The 26,695-nt window shown below is 38.5% G+C and overlaps 1 protein-coding gene across 3 annotated transcripts in view; it reads right to left on the reverse strand.

Annotated features, from left to right (window-relative positions):
• LOC122086443 (DNA mismatch repair protein MSH3) overlaps positions 1-26,695 on the reverse strand; it is a 43,509-nt gene that overhangs the window by 12,406 nt on the left and 4,408 nt on the right. For all 3 annotated transcript variants that reach the window (XR_006142421.1, XR_006142420.1, XM_042655245.1), the window contains exons 4-11: positions 19,872-19,970; positions 19,547-19,795; positions 18,070-18,324; positions 17,830-17,961; positions 12,142-12,402; positions 11,955-12,026; positions 6,280-6,429; positions 5,000-5,494 (exon numbers count right to left, since the gene is read on the reverse strand). Coding sequence is in view for 1 of the 3 variants with exons in the window: in XM_042655245.1 (XP_042511179.1) it covers positions 5,000-5,494; positions 6,280-6,429; positions 11,955-12,026; positions 12,142-12,402; positions 17,830-17,961; positions 18,070-18,324; positions 19,547-19,795; positions 19,872-19,970 (1,713 nt within the window). In the remaining 2 variants the exon portion in view is untranslated. The remainder of the gene's footprint in view (positions 1-4,999; positions 5,495-6,279; positions 6,430-11,954; positions 12,027-12,141; positions 12,403-17,829; positions 17,962-18,069; positions 18,325-19,546; positions 19,796-19,871; positions 19,971-26,695) is intronic.

Raw genomic sequence — 26,695 nt, forward strand, 5'->3', positions numbered from 1 at the left:
TGGAGATGAGTGGAAAACAACCTTCAAGACGAAGGATGGCCTCTTTGAGTGGTTAGTCATGCCTTTTGGCTTGTCAAATGCACCTAGCGCCTAGCACCTTCATGAGGATAATGAATCAAGTGCTTCAACCATTCATTTGCAAGTTCCTAGTGGTTTACTTTGATGACATCCTCATCTATAGTAAGACCCCATCTTTCCACTTGGATCACTTACAGAAGGTTTTTCATGTGCTCTTACAAGAGAAACTCTATGTCAACCTCAAGAAGTGCACCTTCATGAGTGATCAAGTCATCTTCCTAGGATTTGTTGTATCAACTCAGGGAGTATCTGCTAACCCTGAGAAAGTGAGAGCGATTGTAGAGTGGCATGAGCCAACTAATGTCCATGAGGTAAGAAGCTTTCATAGCTTAGCCACTTTCTACAAGAGGTTCATCTACCAGTTTAGTTCCATTATGTCTCCTATCACCGATTGCATGAAAAATGAGTTTCAATGGACTAAGAGTGCTACAAAGGCCTTTAATAAGATTAAGAAGCTTATGACTGAAGCTCCAATCCTACACCTCCCAGATTTCTCTAAGGTCTTCGAAGTGAATTGCGATGCATCTGGTATTGGGATAGGTGGTGTCCTAGAACAAGAGGGTCACCCTGTTGCCTATTTTAGTGAGAAGCTTAATGAAACTAGGCAACGATATTCCACATACGAAAAGGAATTTTATGCGGTTGTCCAATCACTGCGCTATTGGCGACATTACCTTTTACTACAAGAATTCGTGCTATTCTCTAACCACCAGGCTCTGAGATATCTGAGTGCCCAAAAGAAACTTAACCAGAGGCATGCCAAGTGGGTTGAGTTTCTCCAACAGTACACTTTTGTACTCAAGCACAGACCTAGTGTCGAGAATACTGCTGCAGATGCACTAAGCCGGGTGAACATGTTCCTCAGTTGCACCAATGCTAGGAGTCGGGCTAGTGTGCTACTCCAGGCAATGTGTAGAGGTTGTAGGGTTCGAGCGAGTCAAGGACCAATACCCCACCTGTCCTGATTTTAGTGAGCCGTTCACTTCCTTGAGTGAAGGCAACCCGATCAACCGCTCGGACTACCTACTTAGGGAGGGCTTCCTTTTTAAAGGAAGCAAGTTGTGCATTCCCAGGACTTCACTCCGAGATTTTCTGATCTGGGAATTACATGTTGGGGGAGTCACTGGCCATTTCGGTCGAGATAAGACCATCACCCTCGTTGAAGACTAATTCTTTTGGCCAAGACTGAAGAGGGATGTTACTAGAGTTGTGAGTCAGTGTAGGACATGCCAGACCGCCAAACAACAAAAGCAAAACACAGGATTGTACACTCCCCTACCCATTCCCCATTCCCCATTCCCCTTAGCAGGACCTTAGCATGGACTTCGTGCTTGGTCTACCAAAAACTTCGAGGGGCCATGATTCTGTTTATGTGGTTGTGGACCGCTTCTCGAAGATGGCCCGTTTCATCCCATGCTCTAAGACCTCTAATGCATCCATAGTAGCCAGACTTTTCTTTAATGAGGTTGTCAAGTACCATGGGTTGTCCCACCATAGTGTCCGATAGGGATGCTAAGTTCACTAGTCATTTTTGGAGGACCCTGTGGCGGATGATGGGCACGAAGCTCTGTTTCTCCTCAGCTTTCCACCCTAAGACCGATGGCCAAACCGAGGTTGTCAATAAGAGCTTAGGGAATTTATTGTGTTGCCTCATAGGCGAACACCTTACCAGTTGGGATCGAGTCCTTAGCCAGGCTGAGTTTGCATATAATAGTTCTAAGAACCGTACCACTAGTCTGTCCCCCTTTGAGATCTGTTCAGGATACCAAGCCCGGGCACCCATAGACCTTATCCTAGTCGTGTTTAGTTCTAGGACCTTCCAGTCAGCCGAGTCTTTTGCTCAGCATATACATGATTTGCATGCAGGTATAAGAAGACAGATAGCACTGAGCAACGAATAATATAAGTCAAAGGTAGATGTGCATAGAAGGCTACAAGAGTTTCAAGAGGGTGATATGGTGATGGTTAGAATTAAGCCGCAACGTTTTGTTAGGGGAAAAGCGAGCAAGCTGTATGCTCGTAGCATAGGTCCGTTCAAAGTACTCAAGAGGATAGGTGCCAATGCGTATGTTCTTGATCTACCAGCTAGTATGGAAATCAGTAATATTTTCAATGTTAAAGGCCTTGTCCCATACCATAGTACCTCTACCATTACCCCTTTCTATCTTGATGACTTGAGGACTTCCCCTTCACCATTGATGAGACTACTGAACCAAACCAACCACTTCCCCCCACCTCATTACCACCTGTGCCTATGGTCACGAGGACTGAAGAAACTGAGAAAATCCTTGATGAGAAGATTGTGTCCACACACACTGGAGGTTCTTGAGAGTTCTTGGTCAAGTGGCGTGGACGTCCGGAAATTGATAACACCTGGATCACAATGCAAGAAGTCCAACAACTCAACCCAGACCTACTTGAATATTACATGAGCTTTAATTCACAGGAAGTGAATTCTTCCAAGCCGGAGAAAGTTGATGGAGACATCAAGACGTACAGCCGAAGGAAGAAGAAGACCCAACCTTCTTTGTGGTTGGAGGATTAGAAGAAGGAAGAAGAAGAAAGGAAGGCTCGATCCAACCTTTCCAGCGCTGGATCGAGTCCTCTCCTTCCAAATTTTGCCAAGAATGTGTGGCCCCCACCAAATCTACTAGTTTAGTAGTTTTATTTCCTAGGATTTTGTTTATTTGAGTCTTTAAGTTAATTAGGAAACTAAGTAATTATCCTATTAATTTCTTTTTAGAAAGTTTCTTTGTTTATGAAATAACATTCCTAGAATAATCTTTTCTTTTTAGTAATTAGTCTCTTATTTATGTAAGGCCATTGGACACTTCTAAATCAATGAATGATAATTGAAAAAAAACAGCCAATGAGCAAACCCCCCACCCCTCTCACGATTCTCTCTCTCTTTCAATCTCGTCTTTCTCACCCTCTCTTTCTCGCCTTTTCTCTCTTTATTCTCTCTCGGTTCTCTCTTCTCTTACCTCCCTCCCTCTCTTACTTTTATACCTTTTCTCACTGGAACTATTGCTGGATTGTTGACTCAAACTACTACTGTATATTGTTACTATTGCTGCTTACTGTCTACTGTTGCCGGCCAACATCTGCTGCTGCTACTACCTTTTGATGTTGAACTGTTGTCGCTGCCTTTGATGTTGAACTGCTGTCTTTGATGCTGAACTGCTGCTGATCTTCTCTTCAATACTGGGTTGTTGTTATCCTTTACGACAAGGACTGGGCTGCTGCTGATCTCTTGTCAACAATCGGACTGCTGTTGGACATCTTCTTCGAATCTGGGTTCTCTCCCTTTATTCTCAAGCCTGGGCAGCAGATAAGTATAGAGTAAACCCTCCCATTCCCTCCATTATCCCCTCATTATTTACCCTGTTACTTTCATTAAAACCCACCCCTCTTTTGCCATTGTTTAACCTTTTATTTACTACACTGTTTGCCTTAAGTATTGCTGGTCTTCTTATCGCTAGTACAACTGATTTTAGAGCATATAGCATTACTTTTGATGCTTAATAAACTAGTGTTGTAGCCTAATTTTGGTTGCTGCCATGTTCCCTACCCCATGTTTCCCCTTGAAGCTTGAGTGAGTTTATGTGTTTTTCTTCCTAGATTATTATTGCCCTTTGCTACTTTATTTATTAGTCTTATTCTATTTTGCATGTTAAATCTTGTTTGTTGAGTTTTTTTTGTCCTGTCTACCCAAGTCCCTTGAGGTAACCCTACCTAGTTAGTTAATCTTGTAGGAAACCTAGTCCCCTAGGAACCCCCCCACATCAATATGCTCCTCTATATATAGAGGGCTGAATATCAATCATTACCTAATCAGGAGTTAGTCTTCAAGTAGGACTAGATAATACCTAATAGGAGTTGGACTCCAAATAGAACTAGGACTAAAACTCCAACATGGAGTAGGTAACTAACTAGTCATTCACTAATAGGGAAACCCAAACTGACTCAAACTGAAATAACAAATGAAATAAACTCAAAACAGGACTCTAACTAAATTAATGAATTAAATCTCGTTTTCCTACTTTCTACCCATATTTTAGGCCCATTAAAGTGGCTCATTACAAAGAAAACCCATGGGATCAAAGGCCCAACACATATATAACCCAACCCAAGGCTTATTTGCAATAAAATAAACCCATTGACTTATTTGTATCACATTGCTTACGCAGGACCAAGGCAAGCGTTAATGCTTTTTCAATGAAGGGTAATTGTGATAAATACATAGGGACATATGGGGAATAGGGTACGATAATAAAGATAAGTATTAACATGTAAATAAGATGAACTTTATGGACATAAAAACATCTACAAGTCTACTAACTCATTTTGAAGAGTCCAATTAGGGCTTCTGTTGGTCCAAGGACGGGTATTTGAATGAGGAGCAGCAGGCAGTGGCAACCAGATATGAACATTCTCCCTGTCTTCCTTCACCACCACTCCCCTCTTTTTCTTCTTCTTCCTCCGCCTCCTCCTCCATCTTTCATTGTTTCCTCTTTAAAATAAGAAAAAAGAGCCACCCAGTGCATGAGACTCCCGCTACTGCAGGGTCTGGGAAGGGCAAATGTATGCAGCCTCAGTGCATTGATAAGTAAGATCATATAAAAGTCAACAGATGCCTTGAGCATCAGGAAGCGATTTTCTAACTATGTGTTGCCGTAAAAATATTATGCCCCTAATTCTTTGGGAACTAATACTCAGTGCAACGTCTCAGGAAATTTACCTTTCATTATTAGTTCATTAGAGTGCTGAGAAAAATGTGCAGATGTGATTTTCCAGAACTGTGTTGACTTGATAATTCTTTTTCTTGGTAGTAGGATACTAAGAGACTGCATGTCTTAGTTTACTAATTAACTTAAATGAACTGCAACATAAGGCCTGTACAACAAACAGTGTGACTAACCTGAGCGAGCCTGGCAACATTGAGACCAAAACTCTTGTCTGATATGCCAGGTACAACTTTATAAAGGAAAGTGAGATTGCCTTGGTCAAAATTCTCAACTTTCTGATCTGATTTTGAATCTGCAATTTCCACTGTCTTCTGTGTTGTTAGATATGAAACATGGCATGACCCTACGGAGCCCGGAAATTCATCCTTGATATCCACAATTTTAGGGTAGTGGGTCACAAAGAGGACCATGCATCTTTTCTGTGCCACAAGTTCGTGCAATATTGCATAAGCAATTGCAATGCCATCATGCGTACTTGTGCCACGCCCAAGTTCATCAATGATCACCAGTGAGCGTGATGTGCAATGGTGGAATATGTAAGAAGCCTCACTCAGTTCCTCTAAAAAAGTGCTCCTTCCTTGCTGAATATTGTCAAATGCCCCCATTCGGGTGTAAATTCCATCTAACACATGCAACTTTGCTGATGACGCTGGTACAAAGGAACCAACCTAGAGGGATCAGAGGATACACTTTATAAAGCATTGTTCATAAGATTGCTCACTTTTTTTTTTTTTTAATGAGGAAATGTTAAACATAAAATAGGAACAGTTGGAACTTCTTGACACAATTTAAACAATTGGGTTGGTAATAAATAATTAATTATAAAAAAGCGACTTTCCTATGACCAAAGAAAGGTTAAAATTCATTCTGGAGAAAGCATGACCATGCAGGATTTAACTTCATGTTCAAGGAAAGGATTCATCACACAAATCATGCACTCCAAAATCTAGATTTTCCTAGCCGTAACATCAATCATGGAATCCATGGACAGCATAGCCAAACTTGGGATTGGTCAAGGCTGATACCGATCCAAATCAGCCTGGATTGGACTGTATCGGACAGATTTACGGCTGCTTTTAAATAAAATAAGTTTTTTTTATTATGTTTCTACCCTTGGACCATACCATGTATCGGGATTGGATTGGACAAGATCAGTGATCGGTCAAGGCCGATACCGATCTGATTCGGCCAATTCTGACTGATCCGATATAGGGCTGAAATTTTGTGGACAGACAGACCCCAAGGTCCCCTGGTCACTAGTCAAGTTTCATCCCAAATGAAAGTTGGGCAGTGGCAATATCAAGCTTTCAAAATTCAGTGCAGAAGTGAAACTTAATAAACAGAGTAGATGGCTGAAAATACAATAAAATAGTATGCCAATACTTGGGAGGGTAACATTGACTATGTCTAAAATTTTACACATGGCCAGTCCAGATGAAAGCTCAGATTTTACCTGAGCCATGATAGCTATGAGAGCAACCTGGCGGATATAACAACTCTTTCCACCCATGTTTGGACCAGTAACAATCTGACAATACTCTCTATCTGCATGCAAATCACTGTCGTTCGGGACAAAATTATCTTGCAGTATTGCCTCCAGAACCTGGAAAAATAATGCAAAAACAACATAAACAATGATCAACATCCATTAACCACCAAAACCAACAGTAAAGATTTTAAAATTAATTTTGAATAGTAGTCCACATTTCCAATCTTAAGTTGCCTGAATCATTGCAAGAAACCTCACAAAAGTGTGATAGGGCCCAACTTTGATTGATTTAAGCCCTTAGCTAAACCAAATTCACTTATGTTGTCTCTTGTGAAATGGAAAAGCTTTTGGACATTCTGCTGAAATTAACCTCGTGATTTATCAGCTATAACAACCATCTCATTCCCAATATAAGGGAGAAAATGACCATTTTATATCCTTACCTGGGACAGACAGCTTTATGTTGCAATACTTGTTCATCATATCTTCATAGACTCCCCCAATTAAGGATGTCAAATCAGCAAATGCTTCGAGGATTTCAATGGGTAGATTAAATGGCTCCTAAATTTAGAATCATATTTCTTGAATGAGAAATAAAGTATTTCATACAGTAATTTAATTGTTCAAGGACATGTAATGCACCCATTCTATAAATTCCCACTCAAGAAAAGAAAATGGCAGAGGCCTTTTGATGCAGGACGATGGCAATAGAAGAGAAGGAAGATTCAGCCACAGTTCACCAGGCCAGCTCCTATCAACCAGGCCCTTTTTGGCCTTCATATAGGCCAGCAACGGGGCCAGCGTGCCCGCATTATAAGGCCTCATGGTTGTAGTTATAGGCCCAACAAAATGAACAAATGGGCCTGGTTTGGGCCCATTACAAGACCCTTCTAATGACCTGTGTGGGAGGCTTAAAGCAGATTTTCTTTTAATCTTTGTTTCTATTTTTAATGACTGTTTATATTTTAAGTAGTTATTTAATTACTATTCTGTTGTAACCAGAAATTAGGATGGAAGCTAGGCTACTTTCTAATTTTATTGGATTGTATTTAGTAAGGGATCTTCTTCTCCACAGAAGAGAGGCTTGCTTTGAGACTATCGATTAAATAAGTGCTGCACTACAGCCCCCACGATTTGTAGTATTGGAAAAAAGAAGCTTTTACTTTGTGGGGAAATGCTTCTCACACAGAAGAATCTAGGTTAGAAATAACAACTCGAAAATTAGAAACTAAATTCAAAACAACGGCTGCTACGGATTGAAGTTTTGAATTTATTTTCTAATTTTTGAATGCTGTTGATTCGAAGTTTCTGTCCTTTGGTTTACCTTGGCACTGATATATGTTATTCCCTATATTGAATGGCTCTTATTTTGATGGGGATTCTGTGTTGATGTGGATTTATAGCTAGGTTACTAATTCTGAAGCCTAGTATTTTGGTGGACTTACAATATCTCATCATCCCACCATCAGATTGAGATCACTCTTGGGGATATCGATGACCCTAGGGAGACCATCTACTGATGTTAGTTTGAACTTTGAAGCTGATCAGACTTTGGAAATTGGGACTAATCTTAGTATTGAAGCTGCTGTTTAATGAGCCCTCTGATCCTGTGAATGGAATTCTGATTCCACCACCTTTATTCAGTCTTCATTTTATGATTCTTTGATTAGGAAGTTCCCCCAAAGGGTGGAAGTATTTTGTGATTAATGGCCCTAGGATAGTTACTGAAGATGGACCATTTAAAGGCTGGACTTTTGCATTGACTAATCAATGCATTCATGTGTAGGAAGTAGGGGCTAGGAAGGGGTTTCTCTTATAATGTGGCTTGGGATGGCTGGCGCTTCATTAGGTGTCTCTGTAAGGTTGGAAGGAAATGAATGAAGGCTTTGAGTGAGAACATCATAAATGTCCACATATATCTTTATCTTTTAAGTTAAAGGGTGCATTGTTTGGGGTATGGTACCTTTTGCCATTAGATAAGTTATTTGGAAAACACAAATAAAAGAACTCTTTATGATTGAAATCTTCCAATTGTAATCTTCCAACAGCTAAGATACATATGGGCCTTGAATCGATGTCACTGGATTGGAACTGCTTCTTCAAATCAGTAAGTATTTGGAAGGATTTGTGATGGGTTACTGATCACCTAGGTCACTAGGTTAACAGAACTCCAAAAATTACCAGAATCGCAGTCAAGTTAAGAACCAGAAATTAGGAGAAATTAATAACGCTCAAAACAGCATTTGATATGGACAAAAGACTGGTCAAGGATCTGTCTAATAGGATAGAATAACTCCTCAAAAATCTGACTGGGGTCTGCCATTCAGATCTGGAGTTGCCAATAGAATTCTGGATTTTGGGTTTCTATAACAGTAGACAAAATCAGACTTCTAAGCATCCAAACCAGTAATCAACAGATAAATAGATTAGTGATAGATCTCAGTAATAGCAACAGAATATCAATCTAAACCTGAACTGAAATCAGAGATCCTATCTGGTAGAATCCAGAAGATTGACTGACAATAGGACTAAGGAATCAATGTCAAAATCAGATTTTGTGCACAGGAATGGATAAAGAACCTAATCTGATTGCTATATCTGAAATCAGAATTGAAAACCGAGCTCAAAATTTGAATTTTTGAAAATTCTTCATACGGAAGGGATTCCTTGAAATCGATGTATAATTGTAGAGTTTCAAATATTGACTGAAACAGATCTTAACAATGATTAACTGAACTCAAATCTGAAGTTTCAGAATTAGAAACACAACCAGAAGTATAATATGATATAAGGACAGAAATAGAATCTGATTTGATGGAGAAATAAAGAACAAGAATTGGGAAGAAGGAGGTGAATCATATCTTACACTAGAATCCCACCAGCCCTACCTTAGCATCTCACCAAGGGTGCTACTGCCTCTCACAGCAACCATTCTGAATCACACAGAACATTGGGGCAGACTGCCAATCTTTAGTCATCTGAAAATCACGAAATATGGCTGTAGCCCTCACATCAATAACTAAAAACTGCAAGGGATGAATCATATTGGCTTTAGGAAAGCTATCAGCCGATTGGAAACAACCTGGAAAGAAATAACTAAAACAAACTAGGATAAATCCCTCCCATCCGCAAGTTATAGGAAGATTTATAAACGGACTAGGACTTCCACTAAAAGACATTTAATAGGCCTAGGATTAAGATAGAAGTTTCCAGACTTCACAGGGAATCAAATAAGTGATAAAACAATACCAAACTAGTTTCACAGGGAATCAAATAAGTGATAAAACAATACCAAACTAGTCCAGGGAATTAAATAAGTGATAAAACAATAGCAAACTAGTCCTAGGAAGATCCCCATGATCTAGATCCCCATGATCTAGGCCTCAGTGCGCCAGTAACACCCAAGCCAGAAGGTCTGGACTGATCCAGAAACTGGTTCAGTTAAACCAAGACAGATTCAAGTGGAACAGCAGGTTTTTTTGTGGATTTGGTCTGTTTTTCGTTGGTACTTTGAGAAGTACCTATGATCAGCATCAATTTGTCTGCAATTTATATGGAAGTGGATAAAATATGCATAGTCCATAAGATGTGGTACACCACAAATTTAGCATTCCCTACTGTGCTATGCAACAGTGAGGAAATTAAGGAGGGCATTGAATCCATGCCAACGGATTGGAGTGCTCTCTTAAGCAGTTCAAATCAATCAGCATTCAGATGGATTTGTCTATAATTTCTATAGAAGCAGATAAATACGCATAGTCTATAAGAAATGTACCCCACAAATCTGGCATTCTCCACAATTTACAGTATCTATGCAATAGTGAGGAAAAGAAATTGAGAAAGTGCACACACCCCAATTAACATATTGTGGGCCTCTATCCATTGCATTCCTTGTTTAGTCTTGCTTTGTTCTTCCATCATTAGGGATGGACACTGCTTTCTGGCATTCATTATAAAATTTAAAAAAAAAAAAAAGGTATTGGTTGTGAGGACCAGATTCTACATCCATCATTTCCACATCCATTATATCCAATGGGACAACATAAGTGATATCACCAGGGATTGGTCCCATGACCACAATATTCTATGGAACTTAAGACGTTGATAATTAGGAATTGGTCCTGAGGAACAGACTACATATTTAAATTATGCCGGACCTCATCCCCTTGACCAAGCAGGATCGATTCATCCCCTTGACCAAGCAGGATGGAATCTGAGTTCCAATAGTTGCTCCGTTGGCAACCTGAGACCCTCCATTATTGGGTGTGTTTTCAAAGATAATGACAAGAAAACTATCTGAATTTAGCAGTCACATCCGGACTCAGGAGCAGTGGCCCTAGAAAAGCAGACACATTATCCATTCCTCAAGTCTTGTAGCTTTCCAAAAATCTAGAGTCAAAATTCTTAAGGTGAACCACTGAGGATGCTAGATTTCCATTGAGAAGAAAGAAGAAACCTTGTCATGTCATCATAGAAATCAGAGTCCAAATCCATCTCATCCCCTTTCATGTGAAGATAGACACTAACCTTGCATATTATCTTTTCAGGTGAGGAGTCACAGTATGGGATGTGCTAAAATAATGTGCCATGGTTTCCATAGTTTAAAATTTTTGGCTTCTTCAATTCTCTCCCTCACCTTTCTCTTTAAGGCCAGTTCTTCAGTTTATCTTTTCTTTTGGCTGGTGCAAAGTTTTTAGGTTTATCACCTTCTGCTAAAGAAACAGTTTTCTTCCTTATAATTACTGACCCCAGGTTCCAAAAACCCTACTAGTGATTAATTCCAAAAGGACTGATATGGTATTTCAATTTAGAGTAGGGAGGTTGAATCACTTTGCAAATAAGGGCAATTCTTCCTTGATTGTAATTTCCTAAATCAGTCTTCTTCTTCAACCCACAATAGGAGGAATAGACCACCAGGCACCAGTAATTTATATGTATTCAAACTGAGAAGTAGAAAACTCAACCGTATGGACTTCAATCAAAGTGAAAATTCAGATCTAGGTTGCTATCCACAGCCCTGAAACAAGAAATGATATAAGAGGAGAAGAAACAGCAGTACTTGAGCACCCACAGCTCTTGGCAGCAACACCAATGAAAACTGCCATTCCATTTCTACACTGAGATTAGATGGTTGCATGCATGCAAATACAAATACTTAAAAACAATTCTAATCATATCCTGAAACTGAAATTGCATTGAACACAAACTCTATTTCATACACTTCTATAGTTGGCTAAAACAAGATTAAATATCAAGGGATAATGTTTTCTGTGGGAAAGTGCAGCCTGCACCACAGTCTGTCTCTCTCCTCCCCCAAGTGAAATGACCTATATAGGCAGAGGAGAAAGACAGACTGTGAGAGACGCTGGTTGAGGCTGCGCTCCCCCATAGAGAACACTCTCCCAACTACTAAATGAAAAAAAAAAAGTAACCCTTAATAACTAAATAGGTTCCTATTGAGGTCAGTACAGCCTTGCAACTGCATCAGCAATAAACAGAATCAATGTTTTTGAAAAGTTGTGTTCACTAAATAAATCCTCAATTGTGTTAGGGTTGAAGAGAAAAAAAGTGCATGCAATAATTACAGAATATGGTTCAGCATATTTGAAATGCAGTTAGGTTCTGTTAGAGTTACATACTGGATGGCGACCAGAACGAATATGTATCTGGACAGGTTCGTCATCATCCACAAAAGTTGGACAGACATAATTCTGCAACATATGCTTAAATGAATTAAAATATAATCAAAGTATCCAACAAGTGACAAACTGGTGTGAAAAATAAGTATATTCCACTAAGAAAGAGATCAACTACTACAGAATCAACCTTATTTCTCGAAAGGATGGCAAGTGAATGCAGACAGTCCAAAGCAGCTAGGGCTTGTACAGCAGTTTGAAATTCTGGATAATATTTACCAAATCCCGTTAAGAAACTATCCCATGCAGCTCGACAAGCAACAGAAAGTTCTTCCTTGGCAAGTGATAACCGGTCTAAAGCAGTCAAGACTTCAGGAGGGTGATAACGAACTGTCTTTTTGGTACTGTTGACCTTAATCCAATTTAACGGAACCTTGACATTCGACAGCAACTGCAGTCAAAGCTGAATCAAGTTAACTTCCAATCAAACAAGAAAAATAATGAATGACATACACAGAAATTAAAGGAAATTTAATGCATAACCAGCACTCATTGAAACCATGAGCCCTTGCCAACTTGACATTAATGACCTGAAATAACTAGGACCCAAACAATACTATTTTACTAATAATAAGATTAATAAAATATATAATTAATAAGTAAATAATAAAAAATACAATGTAATTATAATTAACAAAGAGAAAAACAGAACTTCTGTTGAACAAACTCATCTACTATCTTCCATCAAAACATTGGTAAGGAAAATTAACAATTAAAAAATGGTCGAAAACCATAGGAGTCCAAATACCCACACAGAAACACTTCCATGAAAATCAGGCATAAAGAGAAAAACCAAATTACATAAAAATATCCATTCTGAAATTTCAGGCTGATCTCCGCAGCATATTAGTCAGATTACCAGAATTCCAAGGAAATCCTCAAGCACTATTTCAAAGTAAGACCTAGCAAAAGATCTTATAATAATAAAGAAAGGAAAATGAGGAAGTGAAACTCTTATAAATAAGCGTTGTCCCTGGAGCACCACTAAGATATCTCAAGATGCGACATGCTACCTCTTAGAGCCTAGCAAACCTGCTTAGGATTCTCCATGAGCTGGCTACTAGTACTGACACCAACTCCAAATGATATGTGATGTAGATCACATGAGCAAGGCCAAAACCAGCCCAGACCGATTTTGGGATTCAACTACTATGAGAGACAGCCTGGTTATGTGTGGTCCGCTCTTGGAACAGATTTCGATTTTGGTGCAATTCTGGTTCTCTACTTCAGCCATCAAACTAGACCAATAATGGACTAATATGTGTTATTTTGAGTGTCCAATGGGTTTTATGGTCCATGGGCTTTATATTTTTGGGTTAAATTTGTAATGGGTCAATGTTAGAAGCCCAAATATTGGGGATTAAGTCCTATACGGGATTAGTAGTTATTTTATGTTTCTTAGTCATTAAGAATATTAGGTTTCTATCCTTTGAGTATTTTGAAAGTCTAGTTATGTCCTTTGTTTCTTTCTTATTGAGCAAGTTATTATAGATAGGAAGTTTGTGTCTTAACTCTTAAGTCAATAGTTTCTAATTTTAGATTGTTTCCCTTTTTAGTTCCTTACCATGTATTGAGTCCCTAACCTCTACTATAGAAAGAGGCATTACTGTTACAAAAAGACATGGATTGACTAATGAGATTGTTTGCGAGCTATGCTTACTACTTTGGCTTGAGATAGGTTGGAGTTGATGGTGAGAGACCATAGTTGCCTTATTGCGCTGCCTCTCGCCTTATATTTTGGGACTTATTTATGTCAAATATCATTAGAAATTTACAGCGCCACCCCCTAGGGAATGACACAATTAGAGAGACACCCCCTGCATAATACCAATTTACGCTTGCACCCCCTGCTGTCAGTCGCTATAACGGAATATACCTCAAATGCTGATATCAGCTGGTATATTTTTTTATAAACACCAAAATACCCTTCTAAAAAGTGAAGTACCTAATATACCCTCACTTAACCCCATAACCCTAAATAAAAAAATAAATTAAACAAAAAAGAGAGCTCCATCCCCAAATCGAAATTGTGCTCTTCATCCCAAAGCCTTTATTCTCCTTGAAAAGCAATGGCTACAGCGGCGATGGGCAGCGAGGAGTGGTGTCGGACTGCAACAAGTGGCAACGGAAGTCCGCGCTGCATCTTCAAGTCTTTGATTTGCTCTCGTCAAAGTGAATTCTCTTCTTGGTTTCAGCCTTTTTTCACCTGCTCTGTAATTGAAGTGCTCAAATTTTCACTTACAAAGATGCCTGAGTTCGGAAATGGACAGCTGAAAGATAAAAGAAATAAAAATATCACAGCATATTTATTAAGGAACAAGTATGTTATAGGATGTCATGGGTCATCCTTTAACTATGTCAATTAATTGTTCTGAACCCTTAAGTTTTTGCTCCTGTCGTACATATAGCAGGAATATACAATAAGACACCCTGATAGTGTTGTTCAGCTTATTTGTTCTTTAAGAGTCCTACTATTAGTGTAGGCAAGTAAGAAGGTGAAACGGTTGACCCCTCCGCAATGCTTGCTTTCTTTCGTCTTGGTCAAGTAACTAAAAAGGCTCTTTTTCCCCTTTCTATTCTTTGATGAATGTTTTAAACCTACCCATCTGTTAAGTATGATCTATTAATTGGAATAGTGCTATATTTTACACAAGGCCCTACCCATCAATTGCACAATGCTGGGGAGTGCGCCCACTGAAGCACGCTTGCCTGTGCGCAGGAAACCCTCCTTGAACTCCACGGTGAAGGTGAGTGGAGGTTAGAGGTATTAAGGGACTTGGGTAAAATATGAATTGGTCATGTGTTTTAGTCAAAAGGGTACAACCGTCATTTCAATACCTCACTTAACAGCGACTAATGGTAGAAGTGCGAGCATAATTTGGTATTATGCAGGGGGTGTCACTCTAATTATGGCATTCTCTAAGGGGGTGGCGCTGAAAATTACCCAATATCATTTAACCATTTACTTAAGATATTATTCATAAATAAGCAAATACCCCCAATTTGAATCTAATAAAATAAGTTTAAAAACAAATTCCAAAAGGATAAAAAGTTAACCCCCAGTCTAAGAACAAAAACTGGATTTTTTGTTGTAGATGCGATGTTCAACTTTCAAATGCTGGTGTTTTTCTCAATTCTGAAAATTTTATCTCTTATCATGGTAAAACAATGCTAAAAACCAAAAGTACGTTAAAATGATCTTTTGCTTTAATGTCCATAAATTATTTTCATTCAGGTAACTTTAACAGTATTCGCGCACTTTAAAATAAGCTTGACCAAAAGATAATTTTGACATTACAACTCAGATTTAAGTAATCATAGACTTGTTGGAAAGTTGATTTTCTACTATACCTAATACAAAAACTCTCATGTAAACATAAAATCATTTGACCAATCAAACTTATTATAGAACAAGAGAATTTCTCAACATGTTGATTTTAGACGACTTAATGTAACTTAAATTTTATTTTTATGATTTGATGCGGCTTATGGTTGATTTTTAATGGCTTAATGTGGCTTAATGTTGATTTTTTATGATACAAGATATATGTAGCATACTAAATAATACTAGGTCGCCTTAGGCGCCTTGTTCACCTTAAAGCGGGCAAACTGTGGCCTAAGCACTCCAACGCCTTGGTTCGCCTTGTCGATGCATCAACTATGCCAATGAGAGACCCAAACTGAGATAGCCATTCCCTATCCTCATTTCATCCTCATTGATTCTCACCCTCTTCCTTTCTTTCTTCTTCTATTTTTACCTTTGTCTATTGTTTAAAGTGAGACTGAAACCCTCTAAGATTGCCGATCAGAAGACACAACCAAAGTCTATCGATTCCAAATTCAGGGTTTTCCTGAGATGAGATTTCAAATACATATCTTCCAGACCAAATCACCAATTGTTGCAGGATTTTGAGGGTTTGTTGAGGACCATTTTCTCCAAATTTGATGATCATCCGACGCTTCCAGCCCAAGTTCTTGAAGAATTGCCAAAAGTTTCCTTTTTCTTGCAACCAACATAAGTCTCGATCCAGCCATCACCAAAAGCTTGTTTTTTCTTGCAACCAGCATAAGTCTTGATTCAGCTGGTAGAATTTGTTCAAACTTTGATGGTTTGTTCCCCCCCATACAGGATCTCCATTCCATCTAAATTTCAGCCCCAACAGAATCCTATTTGGTGAGATACAAGTAATGCAAGTTTTGAACTAAATCGGATTATATTTTCAGATCTGATCTTACTGTTGAATATGATCTATTTTAAGTCTCATTGGAATTTATGATGGATCTTATTGGGACTTTTGACATCAATATGTCAAGCTAGTGACAGTAAAATAGATGAGCTTGCCAACCAACATTCTATACTGACGGTTGTCCAACAAATCTTTGTCATCACTAACTACAAGTTTCAAATGAGGATCCATAGGAATATCAATAAACTTAGAGCCTATCAAGCCAATCTCAGCAAGAAGATCTAATATGTACTTCCTTTGAGATAAGCTAACACCTTTTTTGCTTCAAACAATTTCAATTCAAAAAAAAAAAAAAAAATTTGAGAGCTCCTAAATCCTTCAACTAAAAGTATTTAGGTGCTCTCAAATACTTTCTGGGAATTAAAGTTGTTCGTAACAGGAAGGGTATTAGCTTATCTCAGAGGAAGAAAGTGTTAGATCTTGTAAAGACTGGCATGTTAAGCTCTAAGCTTGTTAACACACACATGGATCCTCATCTAAAACTTAAGGGTTAATGGTTGGATTTTACAGATAAGAATCGGTATAGAAGGTTGGTTGGTAAACTCATCTACCTTACGTTTACTAGACCTAATATATAGAGGTTCACTATGAGGCAATACATCACATCTTGAGAAATCTTAAGGGTGGTCCAAGGAAATGTCTTATTTATAAACCTCATTAATCATATTGATATTGTTGTTATTTTGATGCTGATTAGGCAGGAGCTAAAGTTAATAGGAGGTCTACGACTAGTTACTGTATTTATGTTGTGGAAAACTAGTTACTTAACAGAGTAAAAAACAAACTACAATAGCTAGGTCTAGTGCAGACACTATGTATAGAGCCACAGCTCAAACTATAACTGAATTGATGTGGCAGAAGTCACTTATCCAGGAATTTGGGTTCAATCGGTAAGCTTATTTTTTATGTTCAATGATAATCAAGCTATTATTTACATTGCCAGTAATCTGGTTTTTCAAGAGGATACCAAGCATATAGAGGTTAATTATCATTTTGTTGAGATGTTGTGATGCAGAAGCTGATTTTTACTCCTTTTGTTAGTTCTTCTGATCAACTTGGTGATATGTTTACTAAGGCCATATTTCGAAATGTTTTTCTTCAAGGTTGTTCCAAGTTGGGCATGGGTGATTCTTATGCTCCAACTTGAGGAGAGTGGATGAGCAGGTTGTGCATTCTTATTCGAGGGCTTATGAGGCCTTATATTGTAATTAAGAAAACTTGGTATTAAAAATTGATCTCTTAGCAGCCAGTTATGGTACTTTCTTTTCACAATTGGTCTACTCTTCTCTCCCTTCTTCTCTTCTTTTCTTCTTTTTCTGTCTCTTCTTCTTCCCTTGCACAAGTTAAGTATTGCTTATTCTTGATCTGAATCTGTCACACATTGCACACAAGATAAAGGTATAAAGAACAGAAAATAGATGTATTGTAATATAGCAAAGGCATGCAGATTATATTGAGATATTAAATCAAGAAACGGAGGACAGTAAATTTAAATAAAGTCTAGTTAGTCACAAATCCACAACAATTTGACTCCATAAACTTTTCCCCCAATTCAATGCTAATGAAATTACCTCTATTAGGTGTGTGGATCCTGACACACTTGTGAATTCTAAATTGCGCATCCCAAGCTGTTTCCGGTAAAGACCAATTAGTAAATCCAACTTCTCCTCTGCCATTTGGACTGCCGTCCGGGCTCTAGCAACCTGTGCATAAGTTATCTTAGATGAGTAGAGAAAACAAATTAAGAAGTTATAAAATCAGGGCAGAAAGCAGACCAAAGATGGTAAAGTATCTGCCGATTCTGCACACACCTCTGGGAATTGTCCATTAGAAACATTAAATAAGTTCTCCAAATCCCCTTGATCAGCTGCATCTTTGTTAAGAACAGCTAGAAGCTTAGCAGCATGACCAATTACAGTGGATGATGAGACTGTCAAAATCAACCTTCTCAATAAAGCTGAATGCACAACCTGCTCCTCCACTCTCCTGTCATAGTCCTCTTCTTCAATATGGAGTTGCTGAAATTGTTTTCCAGCATCTAAAATAGCATGCATGACTGAAACAAACTGTAGCATTTCGGCACTGGAAACGTCAGCATACAGGAGACGAGATGACTAATTGATAGTATTGAGCTATAGCAGTATCTCAGTCAAAAGAAAGGTTCAGAATGCTAGTATTGGCCTGTGTATCAGCCCCTTGAGAAACGAATAGAAGCAAATGAAGACATTTTAAAACATCAGAAACTTGGAAACATGTATAGACTTCATGAACTGATTCAAGTGGGAGGATGGAAGCAAATGAAGACATTTTAAAACATCAGAAACTCGGAAACATATATAGAACTTCAAGAACTGATTGAAATGGGAGGGAGGAAGAGAGAAATGAAATTTAATTTTCCTAATATACACAATCATTTGATATAAGAAAAACAAGATGAACTGGCAAAGTACATTGATGCACATCTAAGGTAGCGTTTGGCAGTACTCACTTGACCAGCAAATAGCTCAATGGATTTGAACAAGTAGTTCTACCAAGTTTCTCATTAGGACATAAATAAGCACAAACAGGCTTATTGCTTTCAAGTGAATTTTGACAAACCATAAATAAAGCCCAAGGGTTGGGGGGAGGAGGGAGACCAAGTTTGCACTGGTAAATAGTTCACACCAAAAACACTCCTTGATGCCTTCAGAACCATTTTAAAGTTGGAATTAAGCACCTTAAATAGGTGTGATATTCATATCTGATATGTCTACAGAACACAGAAGGAAAATAAGCAGCATTTGAAGATATTAGTTTCATGAAACGAGTAATGTCAATAACATAATAAAATGATCAAAACATCACATAACCTTTCAAGCAAAACACTACAATATATGTTTAGGTTAACCCATATGACTTAAGTATCAACTGATAACTGGTCTTTCTCCAAGTCTCATTTGCGTTTTGGCAGGACACTTGGGTAGGTAAGATAATTTAAGCCATAGACAACGGATGTGATCCACTTTGATTCTCAGAATGACCAGAGCGAAAGCGACATTATTTGAATTCAGTTCATTCACATCTAACAAGACTTCCAACTGCTTTGGAAGATTTGCAACAAGATTGACAATTGATTACACCAGCACACGATGCCTATTTGTTATCCTTATTTTAACAGCTATTTTAATCTTACATGGAAAGATAAACAGCAGAAGGCTTCAATTTATGAGCAAACAAGTTTATGAGTAGCATGCAAGAAGTCTGCTTCCAATGTAATATTACAATATGTCATTGGAAAGGCTTTAGTACCTCAGATGCAGTGGCAGTCCGATGGAAAATTCTTGTAATGCCACGCTGAATATCAGGTGACCTTCCTAAAGTCGTTAAAACTGAAGAAAGCAAATAGATAACCTTACATCGTACAGTCACACATGAATCTTTCTCATAAGGTCCACAAAAACTCTGTGGGTCTCTACAGAGTCCTATTGAGTCTGCAATCTCAGAAACAGCATTTAAACGTGCACATATTGAGCTTCTATCACACAAAGGATGGGTTACCTGCATAATGCAGTAAATCTCTCAAGTCAAATGAAATATATGCAAAACAAAAGCAGCATGTGAGCCAACCTCATACCCAGTGTCTAAGAAGCCTTGAACCAAATATGGTAAGAGTGTGATTCATTGACTGTAGCAAAGATCCAGTCTCAGACCCATCAGAATTATTCTTCAACACCTAAAAGAGCATTAACATGACTTATTTAACAGGACACATAGGGAGGGAAACAGGAAAAAAAGCAATTCAGCTAAATGAAGAGAAGAACAAATTTAATATTGAACTTCCACAGATCATCAAAATCGGCAGTCACCAGTCACAACATTAAAACACATCGATCATGTAGCCTGGGCAACTGCCCCACCCCTTTGACTTAATCCCTTACTTCCCAAAACAGAAGGGTGCAAGATCAGGTGATACCCAGTCTGGATTGATGAACTCGTCAGGATGTTTGGACCCAATCATTCTGACCATACATGTTTCCTTTTTCTTATATGTTAAATCATTTTAATTATGGATATTACTTCTAGAAAACCATCAACCTCTTCTTCTTTTTTCTTCCGGTACAATGACTATCAACTACCAGGGCTGAAAATTCTTGTAGCCTTTCCTAAAATCTTGACAAGTCACGACATGGGGGGCTCGAATAAGAACGAGAATCGGTGGTGGTACAAGATGGCGATTTATCGTATAGAAAATAGATCCACGGACCTATTGATTGACCATAGATGCGAACCGCTCGACCGCTATCTGAGAGAAGATAAGTAGTTCTTCTCTCGTTCAAGGGCAAGGGGAGAACATGCTTGTCATTCCAAAGTCTCAGAAGATAGTTATGGTTTGGGTTAGTGTTTATCAGTGAGCCAATGATGGCGATTGTTTGAGCCGGTCGAAAAGAGGTTCCTGGTCTTAGCCTTGGTCATAGAGGGCTGTCAACCGAGAGACTGATTTTGATAGGGCAAATCCTTTTCCAAAGAGGGAAGTTAAGGGCAGGAAAAGGATGAGAATAACTGGCATCAGCAAGAGAAGCGGTCAGTGTGGTAGGCGAAATATTTTACTTGCCTCTATTTTATTTTACAATCTTTCAGCATAAATAGTAGGCCCCACGGTGGAACTTGACATCCTTTCTTCTTACTTCCTACGAAACAACTCTATAATTAAAAACCTTACATTCTTTTTTTTGGAAGGATAATAAAATATATTTAAGGAGCACAAAAGAATACATAAAGACTCCCCAAAGGGATGGGGGTGCACAAAGAGAAGGAAAATTGCGTACAATCAACCACCACTCTCAAAGAAAGTACATATCCAGCGAGAACAACTGGATAGGAAGATCCCAATAGAGGACAACATGCAGAGTCCTTTTTTAACTGCTGCCACTTGTACTTTAAAGCAAACGGAGCCCTAAGGAAATCAATGACTTCTTTCTATAAATTAAAAAATAAAAATTTATTTAATGAAAAAAGGAGAGAAACCTATAAAAGAAAAGGCTATAGGAAAATCAAACCACAAATTTAAACCATCAGATCAAGATAACCATGCAAGAAACAGGCCAAGGAAATATAAGTGCTCCATTACACCGAGGTAGAGGAAGTACAGAAAGGGGTGTAAATAGGTTCCATCCACCTGATTATTCAACGGACCAAGCTCCAATTAATATGTTCCAGGTCACTTTGGGTTCAGAATCATGATTTGCAGGACTGCTTTACTTTAATTTCTGGTCAATTTTAGTGACCACCAGAAAGTGATTTGTAAACTACCAGGAAAGGCAGGTTATCAACATAAAGAAAAAAATTTAGAAGTTCAAATAGTGTTACTTTTAAAATCAATTTCAAAATAAACAGTTTAACCATCAAGTCACGAGCCTTCTGATGCATCAACTTAGAGGTGTCAAACCCTTTCTATGTCAACCGACATCCTACCAAGCAACCAAGTGATCAAGCTCATCTCTGGTCCCATTCTATGGCAGACTATAATCCTTTTGAACATGATATAAAAGATAAACCATGACTCCTAAAGACTTCTCATATGGTGTTGATGCCACTGCCATTGAAAAGTTAAATTATTTTCAAACAACTGTTTTACCTTGTCATGTCTACCAAACTATAGTTCCTAGCCTTGGACATGCCTAAACCAAGTTAGCATTACTTCGTCATGTCTACCAAACTATAGTTGCAACCATTGGGCATGCCCGGAACAAGGTTAGCATCCTCCATTCTGGACCCACTCAGATTTGTAACTGGAAAATGTAATCGGAAAGGATCTAGGAATACCTGTACCACACTTGTTCACACTACGGGGTAGAGAAATATATTTTGAAGCATTTAATGATAGCCGAGCCCTACCAACAACCCCTCCAACAAAAGAAAATGGAGAGAGAGAATATGAAAAAAATTCTCTCTCATGTTCTCAATTATGGAAATGGAGGAACTGGAACTGTTCTTAAAATTAAATTAAATTAAAATATAAAATAGAATAAATGGCCAAAAACGTCACTGGTTCCAGCAGGGATTCAAATTTCATTGTTGTGAATCTTTTTATCTCAAGAATTAATCGTATGGACAAACTACTATAAACTGATTCTATTCATTATCATGAATTTAGCTGTCTAAGCTACCAATCATGCATTGACTCAAGAACCATGAAAAAATAATAAAGAGAAACCCAGTGCACGAGGCTTCCACTACTGCAGGGTCTGAGAGGGGCAAATGTGAGCAGCCTTACCCCCTGCTTTGCCGGAGAGGAAGTTCCCAAGTTTTGAAACTGTAGAAAATATAGAATAAGTAAAAGAGGGAGAGAGACCGAGAGAGAAAAGAGAGAGCCTTTTACGGTGGGCAAACTCAATCTTGTAGATTGGACTGCCCTCTTCTTATTAAATAGATAATTCTCAACTACAATAGTAGTAGGACAGCTGTCCTACTCTGACTAGGAATATGAAACAAACTAGGAGACTAATTAGCTAACAACTAGTTAATCTAACTAGTAAATTACCACAAGTCCTAGTGTACTAGGACTCCTACCCCAATTGGGGAACTAACTTTATCGTGGGGAGGAGTCTGCACTATCTTGCAGTCTCCTCCCTCTCCTACAATGCTTTCTAACACTCCCCCTCAAGCTGGAGCATAGATGTTAATCATACCCAGCTTGTTACAAATATAATCCACTCTACCACCTCCCAAGGACTTGGTAAAAACATCTGCAAGTTGTTCCCTTATGCGAACATGGCTTGTAGAAATAACTCTTGTTGTAGTTTTTCATGAACAAAGTGACAATCGACTTCAATGTGTTTTGTTCTCTCACGGAACACTGGATTAAAAGCAATATGAATAGCAGCTTGGTTGTCACACCATAACTGCATAGAATCAGTGCAACCGAAACCAAGCTCTGTTAGAAGCTGTTTTATCCACATCAACTCACAAGTAACATGGGCCATGGCTCGATACTCAAATTCAGCACTAAACCTCGCACAACAGTTTGTTTTTTTGCTCTTCCAAGACACAAGATTTCCGCCAACAAAAGTATAGTATCCTGTAGTGGACCTTCTATCAATGGGAGAACCAGCCCAATCTGCATCACAAAACCCTTCAATACGACTGTGTCCATGATCTGAATATACTAGGCCACGTCCTGGAGCTTTCTTAAAATATCTCAGAATACGAACAACGGCATCCCAATGTGACGTATGTGGGGACGAAAGAAACTGACTCACAACACTAACAGGGAAGGCAATATCAGGTCGAGTCACCATTACATAATTCAGCTTTCCTACCAACCTCCTGTATTTCTCAGAATCATCTAACACATCACCTCCTTCAGGCATAAGCTTCACATTTGGATCCATTAGAGTATCAATGGGCTTGGATCCTAACATACCTGTTTCTGAGAGCAGGTCTAACATATACTTTATCTGAGATAAAGAAATTCCTTTTCTTGACTGAGCAACTTCAATTCCCAAGAAGTACTTTAACCATCCAAGATCCTTAGTTTGAAAGTGTTGTTGCAAATATGCCTTCAAACTTTGGATTCCTTTAACATCATTTTCAGTAATGATAATATCATCGACATAAACAACCAGAAATATCCTCTTTCTATCGGACTTCCGATAGAACACAAAATGATCACTATCACATCTTGATAGTCCAAATCATAGTTGTCACAGCGCCAAGGCGAACCAAGGCGGTGGAGGGTTGTCTAAGCGTTTAGGCGAGAAGGAGCACGCATTGAGGCAAACAAGGCGACCAATTGTTATTTTTTATTTTCTCTATTTTCTAACATTATTTAGTAAGCTATATATACCTTGTATCATAAAAAATCAAGATTAAGCAACATCAAGTCATTAAAAATCAACATTTAGCCATATTAAATCATAAAAAATTAGCATTAAGTCATATTAAGTTATAAAAAATCAAAATTTCGAGAAATGCTCTGGTTCTATAATAAGTTTGACTAGTCAAATGATATTATTTTTACATGAGACTTTTTGTATCAGTTATAATATAAAACCAGCTTTCCAACAAGTCTAAGGTTACTTAAATCTGAGTTGTAATGACAAATTTATGCTCCGGTTAAACTTATTTTTAAATGCGCGAATGCTGTTAAAATCACCTAAATGAAAATAATTTTATGGATATCAAAACAAAAAATTATTTTACCGGACTTTTGGTTTTTAGCAATGTTTTAACATGATAGAATTTACAAAATTTTCATAATTGAGAAAAACTCCAGCATTTAAAAGTTGAAAATCGCCCCTATAACCAAAATCCAATTTTTCTTCTTGGACTGGGGGGTTGACTTTTTATCCTTTTGGAATTTGATTTTTAAATTATTTTTATTGGATTCAAATAGGGGGTATTTTCTTATTTATGAATAATATCTTAAGTAAATGAAATAAGTGCCAAAACACAAAGCGGCATGCAGTGCAATAAGGCAACTGTCGCCTAGGCCCCAGGCAAACCGCCTGGACGCCTAGGCGACGCCTTGACAACTATGGTCCAAATGCACACACCACATCAGTGAATTTTTCAAACCATGCCCTAAAAGACTGTTTTAAGCCATATAAGGACTTCTTGAGCTTACAAACCTTTCCACACTCCCCCTGAGCAACAAACCCTGGAAGTTGCTCCATGTAGACTTCCTCATGCAAGTCACCATGAAGAAAGGCATTCTTGACATCAAGCTGAAATAACGGCCAATGGGATGAGGCCGCAAGAGAAATCAAAACACGCACGAAGGCCAGCTTGGCTACAGGAAAGAAAGTATCTAGGTAGTCAACCCCATAAACCTGAGCATACCCCTTGGCGACTAGTCGAGCCTTCAAACGACTCCAAACACCCTTACGTTGTGCAATAGGAAGGTCTAAGTCAGAAAGAGGAATACCTGGAGTGGGATCCGTAGACGAAGATGATTAGGTAGGTGTCACAGGGAGAAGGGGTGTTGTTGCTTCTCGAACAAGTCGTGTATACACCTGTAAAGGAGGTACTCTGTCTCAGTGGCAACCTGCGGGTTAGAGTGATGGAGAACATAAAGGGGAAGATCATCATCCAATTCAAACCCAACAAATGACTCATTTGGATATGGGGTGGACTCGAAAAAGGAGACATCAGCAGTAACAAAGTATTTGTGAAGTACTGGAGAATAACACCGGTAGCCCTTTTGGGTACGACAGTAACCCAAAAAGATAAACTTGATGGCTCGAGGCTCCAACTTTGATAAACCTAGACGATGATCACGAATAAAGCAAACACAACCAAAAACACGAGGGGGAAGAACAAAAAGTGGGTCAGAAGGAAATAGCAAGGAATGGGGAATACCACCACACAAAACAGAGGAAAGCATACAATTAATAAGATATCCAGCTGTGAGAACAGCATCGGCCCAAAAATATTTGGATACCTTCATTTCAAACATAAGTGACCTAGCAACCTCCATCAAATGACGGTTCTTTCGTTCGGCCACTCCATTTTGTTAGGGAGTGTCTGAACAAGAAGATTGATGTATCATGCCACACTTAGCCATAAACTTAGAAAATGGACCAGAAAAGTACTCCTTTGCATTATCACTTCGTAGAATTTTGATACTCATGCCAAATTGATTTTGTATTTCAGCAACAAAATCACAAAATATGGTAAATAACTCAGAACGATTTTTCATTAAATAAAGCCAGGTTGTCCTGGAGTAGTCATCAACAAATGTGACAAAATACTTAAAACCTAACTTAGATGTAACAGGGCAAGGACCCCATACATCTAAATGTACCAAAGAAAAAGGAGATACAAACCGTGTATTACCCCGAGGGAAATAACTAACATGATGTAGTTTTCCAAACTGACATGACTCACATTTTAAACTAGAAAGAGAATTAAAACTGGGATCAAGTTTCTGTAGGCTTTGTAAAAACCGATGACCCAACCGGCAGTGAACCTGATGAGGAGACAGAGTACCCGAACAGGCTATGGAAGGTGCATTGTCTTCAAAAAGGTACAATCCCTCAACCCTACGACCTCTACCAAGCATCTTCTTCATTGTAAGATCCTGAAAAACACGAGTCGGAGAAAAAAGTTATAGAACAATTGTAAACTTGTGTAAACTTGCTTACCGATAATAGGTTGAATGGTAACTCAGGCAAATAAAGGACAGATGACAAGGATAAAGAGGTATTAAGACAAACAGTACCAATACCATTGACCTTGGCAATAGAGCCATTGGCCAATGTGACATTAGCAGGGGACTTCTTAAAAGAGAAAAATATACCTGAAACACCAGACATGTGGTCTGAAGCACCGGAATCGATTATCCAGGGACGAGAAGAAGAGGAAAGACACAAAATGGCATTACCTGTCTGAACAAGAGTAGCAGTGGAAGGTGAAGGTGTTGGATTTTGAAACTGATTGTACCATGCAAATTCTTCA

This window comes from Macadamia integrifolia, chromosome 8 (assembly GCF_013358625.1).
Source record: "Macadamia integrifolia cultivar HAES 741 chromosome 8, SCU_Mint_v3, whole genome shotgun sequence".
NCBI lineage: Eukaryota > Viridiplantae > Streptophyta > Magnoliopsida > Proteales > Proteaceae > Macadamia > Macadamia integrifolia.